The sequence below is a fragment of the Miniopterus schreibersii genome (genome assembly GCF_964146895.1).
Source record: "Miniopterus schreibersii genome assembly, chromosome: 19".
In the NCBI taxonomy this organism is placed as follows: domain Eukaryota; kingdom Metazoa; phylum Chordata; class Mammalia; order Chiroptera; family Miniopteridae; genus Miniopterus; species Miniopterus schreibersii.
In genome coordinates this window covers 4,826,967-4,844,052 of record NC_138119.1, presented here as the reverse complement: position 1 = coordinate 4,844,052, position 17,086 = coordinate 4,826,967, and the positions used below count along the sequence as shown (strand labels likewise).

Below are 17,086 nucleotides of genomic sequence, written 5' to 3'. Positions count from 1 at the left end.
TCAATATCCTTTCTTTTTATTTTTTCTCTTTCCTTCTTTATCTCCTTCTTTGGCGTGACTCTCTGCTGTTGTGTATAAGTAATGTCCTGATACCAGAGGATTGTGGGAAGGTAACTAAAGAGTAGGCTGGAAACAGGTGGGGTTTTTATCCCAAACTGTAGAACTTATGAGCAAGGACTGCTCCATTAAAATTTTACAAAGAATTGTCACAGAAGCTGTATTTCTTTTCCCCTGTATTCTTCGTGCGCCCTTCTGCCCAGAAAGACGATGAATTCCCACCTCCCATTTTATGGAAAGGTCATATTTAGCCCACACAGGTGATTGCTCTCATCACATGATGCCTGATTTCTCTGTGCAGTGGGAAACTCACCATTTAGTTGCTTTGCCTGAACTAAGAATAAGCTAAATAACAACAGAACGGCCAAATCAACCCTTATATAGGATAATACACACAATAAAAACCACTACCTGGGAGAGAGAAAACAGAAGGGATGTGCCAACTGCCCCTAAACATTTATTCTTTTAAGTCTTGTAATAAACAAGAGCACAGAATTCATTTGACTTTGACTCTGACAAGTATTTTACAATCTGCACTAAAACTATATTCAGATGCAGAACTACTTTGTATTATTATGTCCATAAGGAAAATGACTTAATGTCCCCTTTGAACCCATTTGAAAGCATGATTGCACATCATGTATAAATGCAAGGAGCTGGGCCTAAAAATGAAACAGTTCATCCCAGAATGTGTCAGAACCAAAGGGAGAAAGCTTTGCCTTTGGAAGAGGTGAACATACTGCACTTCATCTATTCTAAAATGCCTGTTTCTTGCCCATTTTAACATTTGTTGAAGATGTTTGGCTTATAACTGATAGAACGAGGAAGCACCGTGTCATATTTTAAGTAATAGAGCCTTTTCATTCTTTGTGGTACATAAAAAATGGTGTGTCTTAGAAGCAATGGCTTCTCAGACTTGTGTAAATATGATAATGTGTTTTTCCATCTGTAGTTCTAGACACTTAGGATGACAAGAGAACAACTGTAGAGTTCCGTTTTTATTTTCCTCTATTATAAATATTTACCAAATCTATACTGTACACCCACCACTTATAGGTACCAGATGTTGTGCCCAGTGTGGCTCAGGGCCGCCACACATAAGCTCAACCCTTTCATCCAGGGGGAAGAGATGCAGGGGACAAGGGGACAGTTTGGGAACTGTGAACCTAACTTTTGATGAGAATCCTCTGCTTCGTATTTAGCTGTGACTGTCGCCTAGGAAAGAAAGAATGCCAGGATGGGAATTCTTTATTCCTTTGGCTGACATCTCTCAAGTTCTGTTTTCCTCATAATTCCAGTTTTTTCCTTATCTCAGAGGACGCTGAGATAAATAGGGCAATTCCATATGCATCACTTCCAGGTCTAAAGATGATGCTCTACGAAGGGTTCTGCTGCAAGAATGAGGGGTGCAATCCATGGTACGTAAATGAAATGGGGAATTGAGTGAAGCAGGCAGGGACCGCTATGTTCCCAGTGGAACATAATTATGCTGGTCATTTGCATAGGACTTTCACAGTTCCCAAACACTGGCTCATTCGCTCCTCAATCTCCCCATAAGACAAACAGAGCAGGGTTAGCCCCTTCCTTGTACAGATGAGAAAACACTCTCATCGGGGTGAAATGTCTTGTCCAAGGTCACACAGCTGGTAGGTCATGGAGTGAGAACTCAGGCCTTCCCACCAGGAATCCCCCACCCTCATCCCTCGAATCAAACACAGACTCACACTGTGCCAGGTTTAACAGCCAAAACTAAAAATTAAATGAGACAGCGTTGGCTATCTGCTAGCAGCCAGGCTCACTTCTGAGGCCTAAGCATTGGTGTTAAAATATCTAATCTATTCGAGCAGATCCTGTCAGTCCACTCTGACTGTATTTGGCCTTTGCGAGACACGTGGGCCAAGTCCATTTCTTTTCATGGTCTTTCCTGGGACCCACTCCTCCCCATTTGAAGTTGTTATTTTTCATAGGTTTTGTTTTTTTAAGGTAAAATTTATATACGTTGAAATCCACAAATTTTAGATAAATGGTACACTTGAGTAAAATGCTACCAGGGTTAAGAATCACTGCCCAGAGACTGCTGGGGAGAAGGGGACCACTCCTATCCCACCTCCGCCCCACAGACAGAATGGACAGAGTCAAGCAGGTGTCTCACATTCTGAGCCTTAGAATCGCGGAGTCACTGTTGCAGAAAGTCAGCCACCCAAGGAAGCAGGGGATGGGATCAACAGGACTTGGGTTTGTCTTGGCTGGGACAGGGCCTGCATCAAGAAACAGGTTCTTAAGTAAACCCGGATTTTGACTAGAGGCCTTGCGGTCTGGAGGAGGTTGTGTCCTGCCTGCTCTTCCCCCAACTGCAGGCTCCTCCCCATCTCCTCACCATCCCTGAAAAGCAGATCCTTTGGAGAGAATGTCAAGGTGAGGGCAGGGAAGGCCAGGCAAATGCCCCAAGCTTGGTACAGTGGGGTCAGTAGGTGTTTGCTGACTCAGTTGCAGACACCCCTCTGCAAGTCGACTAGGAATGAGCTAGTCGACTTATCACAGAACATGGGACACCACAGAGAAATGTCAGAATTTAAGCGTCAGACTTTCTTCTAGGCCCAGCCCTAGCTGGATGGTTTCCTGGACTCCTGTTCTTTGTGAGGTTTTCTTGTTTTGTTTTGTTTTGTTTTTGGCTTCTAGAGCACCTTCAGTCAGGTTTGGGTTTTGGCTGAGGCTCAGGGCATAGTGACCTTGCTTTGTCCCAGTGTGAAGGGTAGGGTGGAAGACACAGGACCTTTCCTATTGTTTTCTAGCCGGTCAGTAGGCCTTCTCCCTCTCTCCCTTCCTCCTTCCCACCCTCTTTAGAACTGCTGACTCAGTAGCAGGGTGTCCTGAGCCCTGGGGCCTAGACATCCCAGCTCCAGAGCTTGGGTGCCTAACCCTGCATCTGTCAGATCATCACAACTGCCTGGGGATCACGTCAAATATACAGAGTCCTGGGCTCTGGCCCCCAAGATTCTGGTTCTCCTCTAGATTTTTTCCGTTTCCTTCCTCTTCAAGCCTCAGGACTTAAATATTTATCCCGTTTGGAAGCAAATCAGATGAACCAGCCTCCCGCAAGACAGGGGTCCTTAATCTACAGTCCTTGACTACTTCCTCTATGCAACCCAATGCAGAATTTTAGGTGTTGGGGGGAGAATTTTAGGTATTTTTCTGGGCAAAGGGTCCGCAGTTTTTATCAGAGCCTCTCAGGAGTCTGTTATCCACCTTCCTACACACAGAAAAACATTATACTCTGTCATAATGTATTAGTAACTAAAAAAATAGCTTAATATTTTACCAGCCAAAGGCTGTTCACTCTTTAACGGGGCTAAAATACTTTAACCCAAGGATTTTCAAATTATGCTCCTGAGTCTAGGGTTTAGCAAGTCAGTCCCTTTGATGGGGGGGATTTGGGATTCCTCCCCCCTTTAATGGAACAACGTTGGTATTTCCATCTCTTTTACATGTTTATTCTTCTCAGTTAAGATTTTGTTTGAACTGAAAGTTTCACGCAAAAGAAGTTTAACACCACAGTCTTAAGAGCAAATCGCTCTATGGTGGAATTGTAGGTGCTGAGGCAGACTCAGGGTCAAGGACGCCTTTTGGCCTTCACCCCACAGAGTCATTTCCTTTACCCACAAGCTATACCTCCTCTCCCCCAGAGCAGGCACCAGACCCAGCAGCAGCCAAAGCAAACAGACCCCAAGCAGGCAGGACCCACTGACACCCCTGCTGAGGGTCCTCAGCCTGTGGACTGTTGCCTAGCAACACGGTGCCAGGAGCCCCAGGGCTCCCAGTCTGAAGGAGCATGGAGGTGCCTGGCCTTACATCATTGCCCTTGTTTCAGCATTTGCTATTCATTACTCTGGGTTTCCAGCTTCCATTTTGGTCAAAAGCAGCAGGGACAATGCTTGGTCACCCCAACAGGGCCTGCCCTACTGGTTTGGCTGTGGACATATTACACAAAGCAGATTCTGGGGCTCAACACCCAGCTAAGGCAGTCTGTGTCACCATGCTCTAGGCCATCCTGTCTGTAACTTGAGCTGCTGTCCAGTTGGGGCACAGCCTTGGCCTGCGGGGTCCTGGAAGACACTGACAGGCTAATGAGGAGGTGGGACTGGTGTAGTGGTGACAGCCTCCATTTGTGAGCACATGTGAGCATCCATGCTCCGGGGCTCCAGGCACTTTACATGGATCTTCCCCTTTAGCCCCTCAACCCTCCCTGATATGATCCCTACATCCTGACCTCCTGTTTACAATTGTAAACTGCTCCCCTCTGTCCCAGTGATCCTCACAACCTGAGTGGCTTTTTTCCATAGCATTTACAACTGACAAGCACACTTTATAACTCAGTTATTCATTATGCCTGTTGTCAGTTTCTAACCTTGCCCCCACTCCAGGCCAGATGTAAGCTCCACAAGAACAGGAAACTTTGTTTTTGTTCACTGATGAGCCCAAGCGCCCAGAACACTGTCCAGCACATAGCAGGTATCAATAAGTAGCTGTTGAGTGACTGAACTGTGGGACAAGGGCACGGCTCTAGAGCAGCTCTGGAGCTGTGCAAGGCTCTCTGGATTAGAGCCAGAGATCTGGACTTTCATCTTGTCCTGCCGTGCTCAAAACTGCATGATCATGGACCAGTTATTAACTCTCCCCACAACTCATTCCCTTGCCCATAAAACTGGGATGCTAACACTCTGCTAAGATGATTAAACAGACACACACATCCCCAAAACAAACAAAACTGAGTAACATCAACTCTCAAGACAATAGGAGATTATGTTCAGGAAAGCTCTTTGTAAACTGGCTAAAAAAAACAACAAAAACCAGCAGCCAGCTACTGCTATGACCCTGCCCAGAGTGGGCTCACGAAGGGGGCACCCAGACTCTTCTCTCCTCTTTCTAGCAATAGGGCTGGGAGAAGGGAGCCCAGTGACATTTCTGGCCTAACAGCTATGATGACAACAGCTGTGAGACCTCCCCAGTTCCCCCGCTATTTACTGCCTGCCCCCACTCACCCTCTTCTCTGATGCATCTTCTCATACATATGAAACAACATCTGTCCTTTCTCCACTTTTTCCCTCCTAGCAACTCCCCCAAAGCTAATCTCTCCAAAAGAAAGACTGGCCACTGACATTTATGACACTCGGTAACTGTGGCCAGTCCATCAGGGGCAGAGGGCTTTTCAGTATTGCCTGTAAATATCCCTAGGATTGCAATGGCTTTGTCGCTAGGAAACGAAATGTCCCTTTATAAATTCCAGTCCCTTTCTGATAGGTGAGATTGTGGTACACACATCTGTCTACAAGGCAGGGCTTTATGAGATTATATTTCAAAGATGTGATTTTCTTGTTTTTTAATAAGATCAAAATGTTCCATTAAATATTTTCACCTGAGCTTTTAATGATACATGAAAAACAGATCAACTAGATCCTGGCCTATGCAAAATTCTCCAAGGATGGCTTAGTGTTTTGATAGGCTAGCTGCTTGTGATGGAGACCAGGAAGACAGACTCCCTGGAGGACAGACTCCCTGCCTATTCTACCTCCTGTCCTCCAAGCCTCTCTCTGGGCTACAGCCAGAGTGGCCCACCTGAACTGCAAAACTAAAAACTCTATATGTTATTTTAAAAATCTGCCCTCCCCTGCCCCATAGTTCTTTGTTTTCTTCTTCACTACCTGCTAACCTGTTACTTACTTTATATTTAGGCACAGCTCCTTCCAATCCGAGTGGAGCACAGGGCTGGCCATGCCTGACTTTTCCCAGGTGCTATCCTGAGCCGAACACATCCTTAGGAGAATTTGAACAAAGCCAGATGAACAGATATAACTGATGCTCCCTTTTACTCTTCTCTTGGTGGCTTACCAGCCACTCTTTTATTTTCATATGATTGGGGTTAGAGAGTGAAGTAATCAATTTCAAGCAGAAAATTAGCCAATTTCATTCCCTTTCTAATTCAGAAACAGCTTTCCTTTCTTGTTTTGCATGGGGTAAGGAGACCGGTACTCCAGTTAGCATGCAGGCTTATTATATTAAAGTCCTATTATTATTATTGGTAGTGGTGTTGTTATCTGGCCTTTTGTATCATCAGTAAGATTCAGGTTTAGAAAATCGCATTCTGGGCTGATGAAACTCGATTTAGTTTTTACACCACATTGTTCTGTGGGTCTTTTTAAAAATGCCTTTAATAATACATGACAAATCAAAGAAGATAAATAGGTGATAACCTCCTATTAGGCTTCTCAGACTTAAGGGAATTTGGAAAGTGGAGAGCCAAGGAGGTATGAAATATATATTTTCTTCCAGCAGCTGTCAAGCACTGACTATAATGATCTGTTCTGTGCTCTATCTGGTATGACATAGGAAAGCTTAAGAAGAAATGTGACAAACGGCACAATTTTTATCACTTATCAGAGTGACAGTACAGACTGAGGAGCTATGAGTTTGACAAAATTATTCTCAGAAAATTTGGCAAAATGAGCCATCAGGCCTGTCTGCCCTGACTGGGGCCAGCTGGCAGCTTGCTAACGCTGGCAGGCTCTCCAGCCGGGCCCTCCGTGTCTCAGTGGTTCCCGGGTGAGAACGAATTCAGGCGGCAGCCCTCACAGCCAGACCTCCCTCCTCCTCCTGACTGCAGATGGAGAAGACTGATGCTGTCTTTAAAACTCCATGTGCCAACTTGACACGTCTATGACGATGTTAAACACACTTAGACTCTCTGACCCATGATTTCTACTTTTGAAATATTTTTAATCCTCACCCAAGAATGTGTCTTTTTTTATTGATTTTTAGAGAGAAACATTGATGTGAGAGAGAAACAGCGATTAGTTGCCTCCTCTACATGCCCCAACTGGAGATTGAACCCCCCAACCTAGGTATGTGCTCTGACTGGGAATTGAACCCGCAACCATTTTGGTGCACGGGATGATGCTCCAACCAACTGAGCCACCCAGCCAGGGCCACCAATTCTACTTTTAAGAATTTATCCTACAGATAGACTCAAACAAGTACACATCGATACATATAAGAGGATGTGCTCTGCAGCACTATTACCATGTAAATGATTGGACTTGACCTTTCGTCAAGTTTGTTTCAATAAGTGATTGTCCCCTACATAGAATCAATCACAGCTTAGTTGTTAAAAGTAGAGGTATAGCCCTAGCCAGTTTGGCTCAGTGGTTAGAATGTCGGCCAGAGGACTGAAAAGTCCCCGGTTCAATTCCAGCCAAAGACACGTACCTCAGTTGCAGTCTCAATCCCCAGCCCCTGTGGGAGGCAACCAGTCGATGTGTTTCTCTCACATCAATGTTTCTCTCTCTCTCTCTCTGAAAAGCAATCGAAAAAATGTCTTCAGGTGAGAATTTTTAAAAAGTAGAGGTGCAGAGTTACAGTAATGGAAACAGCAAAATACAGTCAAGGACAAATATTCTGATCTGATTTGTATAGAAAGTAAAGAAAGACTAGACAGACGTGCTTGTATAGACATAAAACATTTCAAGACTATATTTCCTCAAGTGTTGACAGAGGCTATCCTCTGGGGATTTTTAAAGGGTAGGGGAACTTACACTTTTCAGCTTATACCCTTTGTACAGTTTGGACTGTCTGCGTGGACACGCAGGATATAGCATGGCGCTTACGAGTCCATCTGCCTGAAGTCCTGCTCTTTTACCAGCCAAGTAACCCGGGGCGGACTAATCTCTCTGTGCCTTAGTTTCATCATCTGTATATGGGGATTCATTCAGGAAGCTCTTTGAGTATCTACTGTGTGGCAGGCGTGGAAATACAGAAATGGAATAAAACATATAAGAATATCAGGCCTCAAAGGGTTTCCATTGTAGTCAGAAGAGATGGACAATTAAATATATATATTTATTAAATATATCTATAAATATATATATGCACACATATGTATATGTGTAAAATATTGTCAGATGGTAAAGGATGCTATAGAGAAAAATACAGCATGAAAGAGGAGAGGCAATGGTGTGGGCTGGAATAGGGGTGGGACATTAATAGTACCTACCTCATAGAGTTATTGTAGGGACTAGATGGGTTAATACATGTAGGTCCCTTAGAGCACTCACTATATGTGAATTATTATTATTATTAGCGTATATTACTATAAAATGTAAAAGTAAATGATAAAATTTAAATAAGCGCGTGCCCCCAGGAACCTTTGATTAAAATCTCACCTATTCCTTTAATAGTTTTTGAAATTTCAAAATGGGGATATTCTTTTTTCATTTTATAAGCGTAAAATTATGTTGTCCAGCACACGGGCCTTCTTGCCATCATTAAGACTCTTTCCTGCCTGCAAGCGGGGTCCCTCACTTTCACCTGCCAGACCCCTCCAGCCCTAAGCTCGCCACGTAGACTCACCCCTCAGAGAAGCCGCTCCAACTTTCCCAATCTAAGTTAGTCTCCTTGTCACAACCTCGCAAAGTATCTTTCATAACACTTAACCAAACTTGTAAGTTGGCTGGCGTGGCTATGTGCGAGTATCAGCTCTGCTTTTCAAGCCAAACTATTCCCCAAGGACCATGGAGGTGGAGGAAAGAGAGAGAGGAGAGGAGGGTGGGCGTCGCATGGGCAGAGAGTGGGGAGTTTCCCCTCCTGGCTGGGTGGAGGGGGAAGCAGCTGAGGGGGGGTTTAGAACGAGGTTACCTGGGGTAGAGAAGCCACTTCTACATGAACAATGTGATGTTCTCTAGCTAGCAATCTTCTTTAAAAGAAGGAGTCCCCAGGCAAAGAAGACCTCTGCTACTTGACTATCAGAGCATGAACAAGGTCTGTATTTGCAGAAATAATCTAAATTCTATAGGACTAGACAATTCCTGGTAAGTCCTTTTCTCAGAAGTTAGTCCCTCCAGTGTCTAAGGCAGCATCAAGCCCCTCATTATAGGATTCATCCTGAATGTAAAAGGAAACTCTAAAAGGTGACTAAACCCACCAAATCTGGATATGCGGTTAGATGGCCCAGACGGCATTTCCCCAAGAGTCACCACTATACCTTGGACTCCTCTCAGGTAGAGTGCAGAGCAGTGGCCATCTCCTATCTATTTTACCCGAAGATGATGATACCTGGAGACCTTAAAATGCTACCAATCTCCAGAGGCCCACCACTGGAGGTAACTTGCACCCAGACTCCATCTAGTGAATTATCCTAATGTGAATACATCTGGCCAGCTTCCAGAATCGAAGGAAACCCATCAACCTGGGATGCATCAGATTACAAACCACTGAAAACTGAGAAACACTATAAAATTCTAAAATTCTAGAAAAGCATGCCCTCCCCCCGAGCTCTGAAGAAATGACATTAGAGAGCGTGGCCCACAGTTCAGCCCTAGCTTTGTATGTCTGGGGCTAACGTGAGTAGGCCTTCATGGAATCTCAGCCTCTGGAGTCACTGACAAGTAAGTTATGATTAGTTTACTCATTGGGAAAATAATCTGGCATCTTTTGTACAGATGAATGTGCCCACACTCCACAACCCAGCACCCTACTTCTAGGCTTACAGCTTCAAGAAATTTGTGCCTGCGCCCCAGGTGACGGGTTCCACAATGTTCAAAGCAGTCTTGTTTGACATGGCCAAACACTGGAAACCCAAATATCTATCATACCCAGAGAATGAATGTTTAAATTGTGAACAAGTCACACATAGGAATATTTTACAACCATTTAGATCCCATAAGACTTAGTTAAGAAAAACTCACCTACCCAAGTTGTTCCAACACAGGTAATAGTGTTTCAATAATAGAACTGATTATCCATTTTAACTTGAACTTTAAATGAATTTAAAATTTTTAAAAATTAAAATGTCATGTCCTCAGCTGTACTAGCCACATTTCAAGTGCTCAACAGCCACAGTTGGCTGGCTGGTGGCAACCACACCTGAACAGCACAACTCGGGACTCTTAACTGCTATGCTCTCTACACCAAAGTCTCAACCATTGCCTCAGAATATCTTTCATCATCTACTCTATTTTCCCTTTCAATTCACCATTAAATTTTTAATTTTTTACCACTATAAGACCATGTTATACTTCCACTAAAAATCTAATGATAACAGCCAGCATTTACTGAGTACTTACTATGCATCAGGAACTGTTTTAAGCAGCATACATGTATTAATTCACTTAACTGTCATACTATAGTAATTATGTGGACTCTATTAATATTCCCACTTTAATGATGAAGAAACTAAGGCATGAGGAGATTAATAGCTTTCCCAAGGTCATAGCAACTGAGTGGAAGAGCTGGACACTGGACCGAGCCTATCCAGACCCCACACTCTGTACCACTATTCTGTTTCTCTCTCACAAATATAACCATAAAAATGATAGTTTGAGTGATAGGATTATAGGTGATTTTTACTATCTTCTTTTTAATGTTTTTCCAATTTTTCTGCAAATGAAATGTGTCACTTATATCATTTTAAAAGTTTTTTTTAAAAGTAAAGTCAGATAATTATCAGTCTGGTTCAGTTTTAGTATATATACTCTTACTTTGAGACAGGAGAATATACAAAATGGCTTCTTAAATGTCTTTGGATCTCAAGAAGCTATAATTCTTTGGCCCCTATTGATATTAAACAAAAAAAGACCTTCTTGCCACCTATAAATACTTCATGGCCATTAGAGAATTTTAATCTTCTCTTTAACAAATATGGCAGGATGTCTTAAACAGCCAACCCTGAAGATTCCCAAGGAATCATTTTAAATCTTATGCTTTGGGTGAAACATTTTCTGAGAGCTCAGGGGTCCTGAATGTTTCCTAGATCGACCTGTTTCCCTGTGCAGTTCAAGCCTCGAATGATGTGTCAGAACAAATCCAGGAGGAATTATAAGGTCTAGAAGCTCTGCTCACGCAGTGAGGTAGCATGTCACAGTCTCAGGACCTTCCCATCCACGCAGGGACTGATCCCAGGGGACTCAGGACCAGGAAAGGTGGTTGCTATACTCCCAAAGCTGTTGTTTCTGCATCCTGGCTGGTAGCTCCTCCTGCTCTCCCCGCTCTGAAATCCTGGCAAAGACCCTCGGCTTGCCCTCGCCATCACTGTACACTTTCAGTTCATTGCCAACTCCTTTAACCCTGCCTTCTGCACACTTTTCATATCTATGCCTTTCCACTTATCCACCAGCCACCATCCCATAGCAGCCCCTTTGTTAACCTTCTCCTTGACCTCAGTAACATCTCCCGGCCTGGCTGCCTGGCCTCCATCCCTCTGCTCTCAGCCTCTGGCCTGCCTCAGCCAGGTTGACTCCGTGCTCATGCTAACCACTCTCAGCAGGCTGCTGCCTGTGCCTGAAATCCTTCAGAATTCTCCACTTAGTTTCTGACTTTCCAACACTGATTTCTAGTGTACCCCACACCTACTCCACATTTCAGCCACCCGGTCTTCTTGCAGTTCTCAGTTCTTTTATATTTTCTACCTGTGGACCTTTGCTCAGCATCCTCCCACTATCTAGAAAGCACCCTTCCTCCATCTCTGCCCATTGAAATTTTACTGATTATTCCAGATCAAGTACCAACTGTTTAAATAAGACTTCTTTCCCTATCAACCTCTATCTCGCCACTCCCACACTGTTTACCATATGTTAACCTTATCTCATCATTTTTATGTCATTATTTGTTCACTTACCTTTTCTGCCTACCAATATTCGTTATGCACCTATGACACGTCGAGCCTATGTACTAGGCACTTTACATGTGTTATCTAATTTAATTTAATCCTCACAACAGCCTTACGAGATAGGTTTTACCATCCCCATTTTACAGATCAGGAATTGGATGCTGTCAGAAGTTAATTAACTTGCTCAACATAGCATCCTTACTAAGTGGGAGAATCGTCACTCATTCAACAAATGTTATTCTAATCCATGTCTGCCAGATTCCTCAGCCCTATGGGCTTTTCAGTGTAGATTGGGAAGTCCCTTTGGGGGCAGTTAACACTGGAGCCTTGGGACCAGGCAGATATGTTAAAGGCAGTTTTCTGCTTCTCTCTCATTTGACTTGGGCTCATCGGGCTATAGGAAATGGTCGGTCCTTTGGCTCTCAGTCAGCACTTAGCCTGGGTGAGCACAGGGCTAAAGAAATGATTCATGAAGACAAACACCATACAGGATGTTTAGTTCCACTGGTGACCCTGATGATTGGAAAACTGGAAGGAATGCCAAGCCCAAGAGCTCAGGTTTAGCAATCTAGAACTCCCTATTTTAAGGAGTTCAACGTTTAGGCCTCACGCCAAATCTCTCTGTTCCCTGATGAGATCCAGAGCCATGCCTCAGGTTTCAGAAACAAGGCCAGAACAGCATTGTTATCATTAGGGTCAGCCTTGGCCTGATAAGAGTCCCTGCCTCTAACACCCAACACAGACTCACAAGAAATTCATGTGCAGATACAGAACAGACAAGGGCTAGTCTATGCTGAGTTGGTTTTTCACCATTTAGGGTTGGAAGCCCAGAAACTTGCTGGGTCAGTTCATACTGCCAAGCGAAGAATATTATAATAATGGGTTCATTCTCTTCCTTATTGTTTTGGAGTCGAAGGTGTTCTGCTGCCACTGTTTGCTCAAGTCGTGTAAACAGAACCTGCTGACTCCCATGCCTAATGAGCATGAGTCCCTAAGCCACTTTCCCTCTGGCCTGGGGGGTGGGTCTGATGGTGAAGAAGCTGAGTGGGAAAGGGGGTCAGGTAACTCTAATTTGTGTTTCATTTGTAGTTTCCTTTCAATCCTCAAAGCAATCCTTTTTGAGGTGGGTGTTATTAAAATACCCATTCTACAGATCTAAGCACTGGGTGGTAAGTAACAGGCAGGGATTGGCATGCTGACAAGTTGAGTCCCATAGCTTCCCACAGCCCTAAGCTCACTCTCTGGCAAGATCTTTCGCTTAGGCAGATGTCAGTCGTTTAAAAAGGACAAGATCTGTAACCAAGTTGTAGTTCTCGAGCATCAATGTACTTCCTTGCGTCCAAACCAGAACGATATAGTGTTAAATTTCATAAATGTCTCACATTTTACACAGGCGACAAAGATCTCAGCAAAAAGTGGCAGTTGAACTGTAAGATTCTTACCTTCCACCCAGGAGACTCCCAGGCTGAATTCTCAGGTAACTGAGCTTGTTGGAACTGTTTATCTTACTTGGTTAGAGACCATGAGCCACCAAGGCCAGTAAGCCACAGTCACTGACAAAATCAGCCTATTCCCAGCCATCTTTAAACAGGGCAGAAAGGGGCTGAGTGGAAATGCTGTTGGCCCAGGGCAGGTAGTCACCAGGACTCAAAAGTCTCACTGGGCTCACGTGTTGTATTCATGACGTCAAGCATTTGTACCCACACAAAATTCTCTCCTCTCTCTTCCCACTTCTTCATGGTCTGTTATGTTATAGACAGTCCATGGTTAGAACACTGTAATAACATATTTCCAGATAGGGTTGTGGCTGCTGACCAGTTAACACTAATAACTTAGAAAAAAAAGTATTTCAACTTCTGTTCCCGATAAGCCAAGGTTGTGGGTTTGATCCCCACTCAGGGCACATACAAGAAGCAACCAATAAGTGCATAAATAAGTGGAGCAAGCACAAAAACACTTCAACTTCTCAAAACCTTAGCCAAGTATGGCATTTGGGATTACTTCTACAGGGCTAGACCCTCGATATATTGTGAAGTTTTTCACATTTCTCAAGAAATAACAGGACAACTTTTTTTTGCCTTCCCCAATGAAGTCCTTGTAAATATTTGTTGCTGCCTCTGCCATATGGTTAAAAAAAGTTACTCAGGGCACAACCAAATATTGTTATTTCAGTACTACAGAAACAACTGAGTTTTACTCCTTAATACCTTTCTGTATCTCTCCAAAAAGAATGTTCAAAAGGCATTTTTGGCTGGAAGGCATTCAGTACCTATTGTCTGAATTATGTTCACAACATGTTAGAAACACCTTGAAAAAGACTGATGACATGTCAGCAGAGGTCAGAGAAGGAAAGAGATTAGTGGAAGGTGAGATATTAGGGAACTCACAGTCTGGTCAAAGGTGGGCCATGTGCTGTCGGGCACCAAGCAAAGTGCAGAGGGAAGCAAAGCTCAGAAGAGGGTCTGCCTTTAGCAGCCAGCACGGGGACTGGGTGTTTGACGGGGGGAGGGGACCTGCGGGCCCCTCTCGCAGGTCTCCCAGCTTTCACGCTCCTTTGAAGCCATGGTAAAGGCACCGGACTCTCTCCACTCCTTTCCTCTGGCTCCCTAACTTCTTTCTTACCCCACTCCCCTTCCCCACGTTCTGTTTTCCCCCCTGTACGAACACAATCTTTTGTTCTCAACCACTTTTAAGGTAATTTCATCCCAGCTGAAAAAGCCCCTGTGGTCTTACCTTATTCCGGAGCCCAGGACCCGCGGCCCGCACGGTGGGACCTTCCCCCGGAGCTCAGCGCCCGAATGGGAGGCGGTCCCCCGGCGGGGGGCCCCCCAAGACGCCTGTCTGCCCCCCGCCGCCCCCATCCCCAAGGAACCACCCTAAACTCGGGGGCCCCAGAAACTGCCTGTGCCTAGGTGCCCAAGGCCCCGCCGGGATCCAGGGCTTTCTGACTGGAGGGGTCGGGGCGGGACAGTACCTCTCTGCAGGCGTGGAGCTCCGGCTCGGCGCCCTGGGTCACCTGCAAGGCGGTCCCAGCCCAGAGCAGCAGCCGCAGGAGCCGGAGTGGGCGCTCGGCCCCTGCCCTGCGTGCGGCCGCGGGGTGGGCGCTGCGCCCCGCATCAGCCATAGCGTCGCCCCGAGCAGGCGGCCGCGCTCAGGTGCTGCGGCTGCTGAGAAGGGGGGGAGATCGCGGGCGCAGGACGCGGCGCTGGGCGCTCCTCAGTCACCTCCAGGCCGCGCCGGAGCCGCTCATCCTCCCTCCTCCCTCCCGCGTCTCCTCCTCCCACGTCGCCCTGTCAACCGCCGCCTCTTTCCCTCCGCGCGGGCGGGGCAGGGACCACGCGGGGCGCCGCCGCTCACCTGCCGGTCGCCATGGCAGCCGGCGCCGCGTGGAAGTGCGCGCGCCCGCCGCCTGCAGTCGCCCGACAAGGGGGCACAGGGTTTGTGTAAAAAACGCGGTGGAGGCCTCCTCAGAGCCACCGCCACCACGTTTCCACTGCCCTTCGAGGCACGGACTACTTATGAGCATCTCTAATTCTGCAGCTGTGGCGTCGACAAATCCTCAACCCAGCAGGTCCTGCGTGTGAAGCGCTACAAAGGAGATTGAGACGTTGTCCCTGTTCTAGAGGTTACAGCCTACGAGAGTGGCCTAGAGGCTGTCACCCACTGCCAAGGGGGCCGTTTCTGGAGGGCTTACTTCCATCCCGCCGCATGCATCCCTCTACATCTATGCCTCCACACCCATCCCTCCACATGCATCCCTGCACAGGCATCCCTCTACACGAATCCCTCCACACCCATCCCTCCACATCCATGCCTCCACACCCATCCCTGCACATCCATCCCTCCACACCCATCCCTCCACATGCATCCCTCCACATCCATCCCTCCACACCCATCCCTGCACATCCATCCCTCCACATGCATCCCTCCACATCCATCCCTCCACACCCATCCCTGCACATCCATCCCTCCACACCCATCCCTCCACATGCATCCCTCCACATCCATCCCTCCACACCCATCCTTGCACATCCATCCCTCCACACCCATCCCTGCACATCCATCCCTCCACATCCATGCCTCCACATGCATCTCTGCACATGCATCCCTCCACACCCATCCCTGCAATGCGTCCCTCCACACCCATCCCTCCACACCCATCCCTGCACATGCATCCCTGCACATGCATCCCTCCACATCCATCCCTCCACACCCATCCATCCACACCCATCCATCCACATCCATCCCTCCACATCCATCCCTCCACACGCATCCCTCCACACGCATCCCTCCACACGCATCCCTCCACACCCATCCATCCACACGCATCCCTCCACACGCATCCCTCCACACCCATCCATCCACATCCATCCATCCACATGCATCCATCCACATGCATCCCTCCACACGCATCCCTCCACACGCATCCCTCCACATGCATCCCTCCACACGCATCCCTCCACACCCATCCATCCACATGCATCCCTCCACATGCATCCCTCCACACCCATCCATCCACACGCATCCCTCCACACGCATCCCTCCACATCCATCCCTCCACATCCATCCCTCCACACGCACCCCTCCACATGCATCCCTCCACACCCATCCATCCACATCTATCCCTCCACATCCATCCCTCCACACGCATCCCTCCACACCCATCCATCCACATCCATCCCTCCACATCCATCCCTGCACATGCATCCCTCCACACCCATCCCTGCAATGCGTCCCTCCACATCCATCCCTCCACACCCATCCATCCACATCCATCCCTCCACATCCATCCCTCCACATGCATCCCTCCACACCCATCCCTCCACATGCATCCCTCCACACCCATCCCTCCACATGCATCCCTCCACATCTATCCCTCCACATGCATCCCTCCACATCTATCCCTCCACATTCATCCTGCCACATCCATCCCACCACATCCATCCGGGCCTTTACAGCCGGCTTGACGCGAAGCCTTGCGACTCGTACAGTTAAACCAGGTTTAAGCGAGGAGTGTTTGTTCAGCCAGCAGTTTTCCAAGCACGACACGCGGGCTCTTCCGTCTCTGGACATTCCCATTCTCTCGTTGCTTTGAAAAATCCTTTTGTTTGATGCAAGGGAGAAGGGAGCTTCTGGGTCATCTTTTAGGACTCCTTTCGCCAGCTGAAGCCTTTGGCATTAGTCCTGCACGCCGGGAGGCCTCTGTTTTTTCACCTAAGGCTTAGGAGTGCAAATCCAGGGCTCCTGGGTGTATGCTCAGCAGCGCTGTCCCTCTGGGTTCCCAGGAGCTTCCTCCCGAGGGGCCTCCTTCGTTGGGCCGCCAGGTGGCGCTCTTCTCGGTGGGAATTCACCTGTCATAGGTGGTGGGGCCGTTGC

General features: G+C 46.9%; 1 protein-coding gene across 4 annotated transcripts in view; it reads right to left on the bottom strand.

The window, feature by feature from the left end:
• Nucleotides 1-16,985, bottom strand: part of ELAPOR1 (endosome-lysosome associated apoptosis and autophagy regulator 1) — a 46,633-nt gene extending 29,648 nt beyond the window's left edge. Inside the window, exons 1-2 of one of the 4 annotated variants that reach the window (XM_081121944.1) lie at nt 16,700-16,985; nt 15,068-15,298 (exon numbers count right to left, since the gene is read on the bottom strand). Coding sequence is in view for 2 of the 4 variants with exons in the window: in XM_081121943.1 (XP_080978069.1) it covers nt 14,685-14,834 (150 nt within the window). In the remaining 2 variants the exon portion in view is untranslated. Of the gene's footprint in view, nt 1-14,684; nt 15,003-15,067; nt 15,444-16,699 lie in introns of those variants that run through there. The other 3 variants (XM_081121945.1, XM_081121943.1, XM_081121942.1) reach the window with 3 other exon arrangements.
• Between the last annotated feature and the right edge of the window lie 101 nt (nt 16,986-17,086).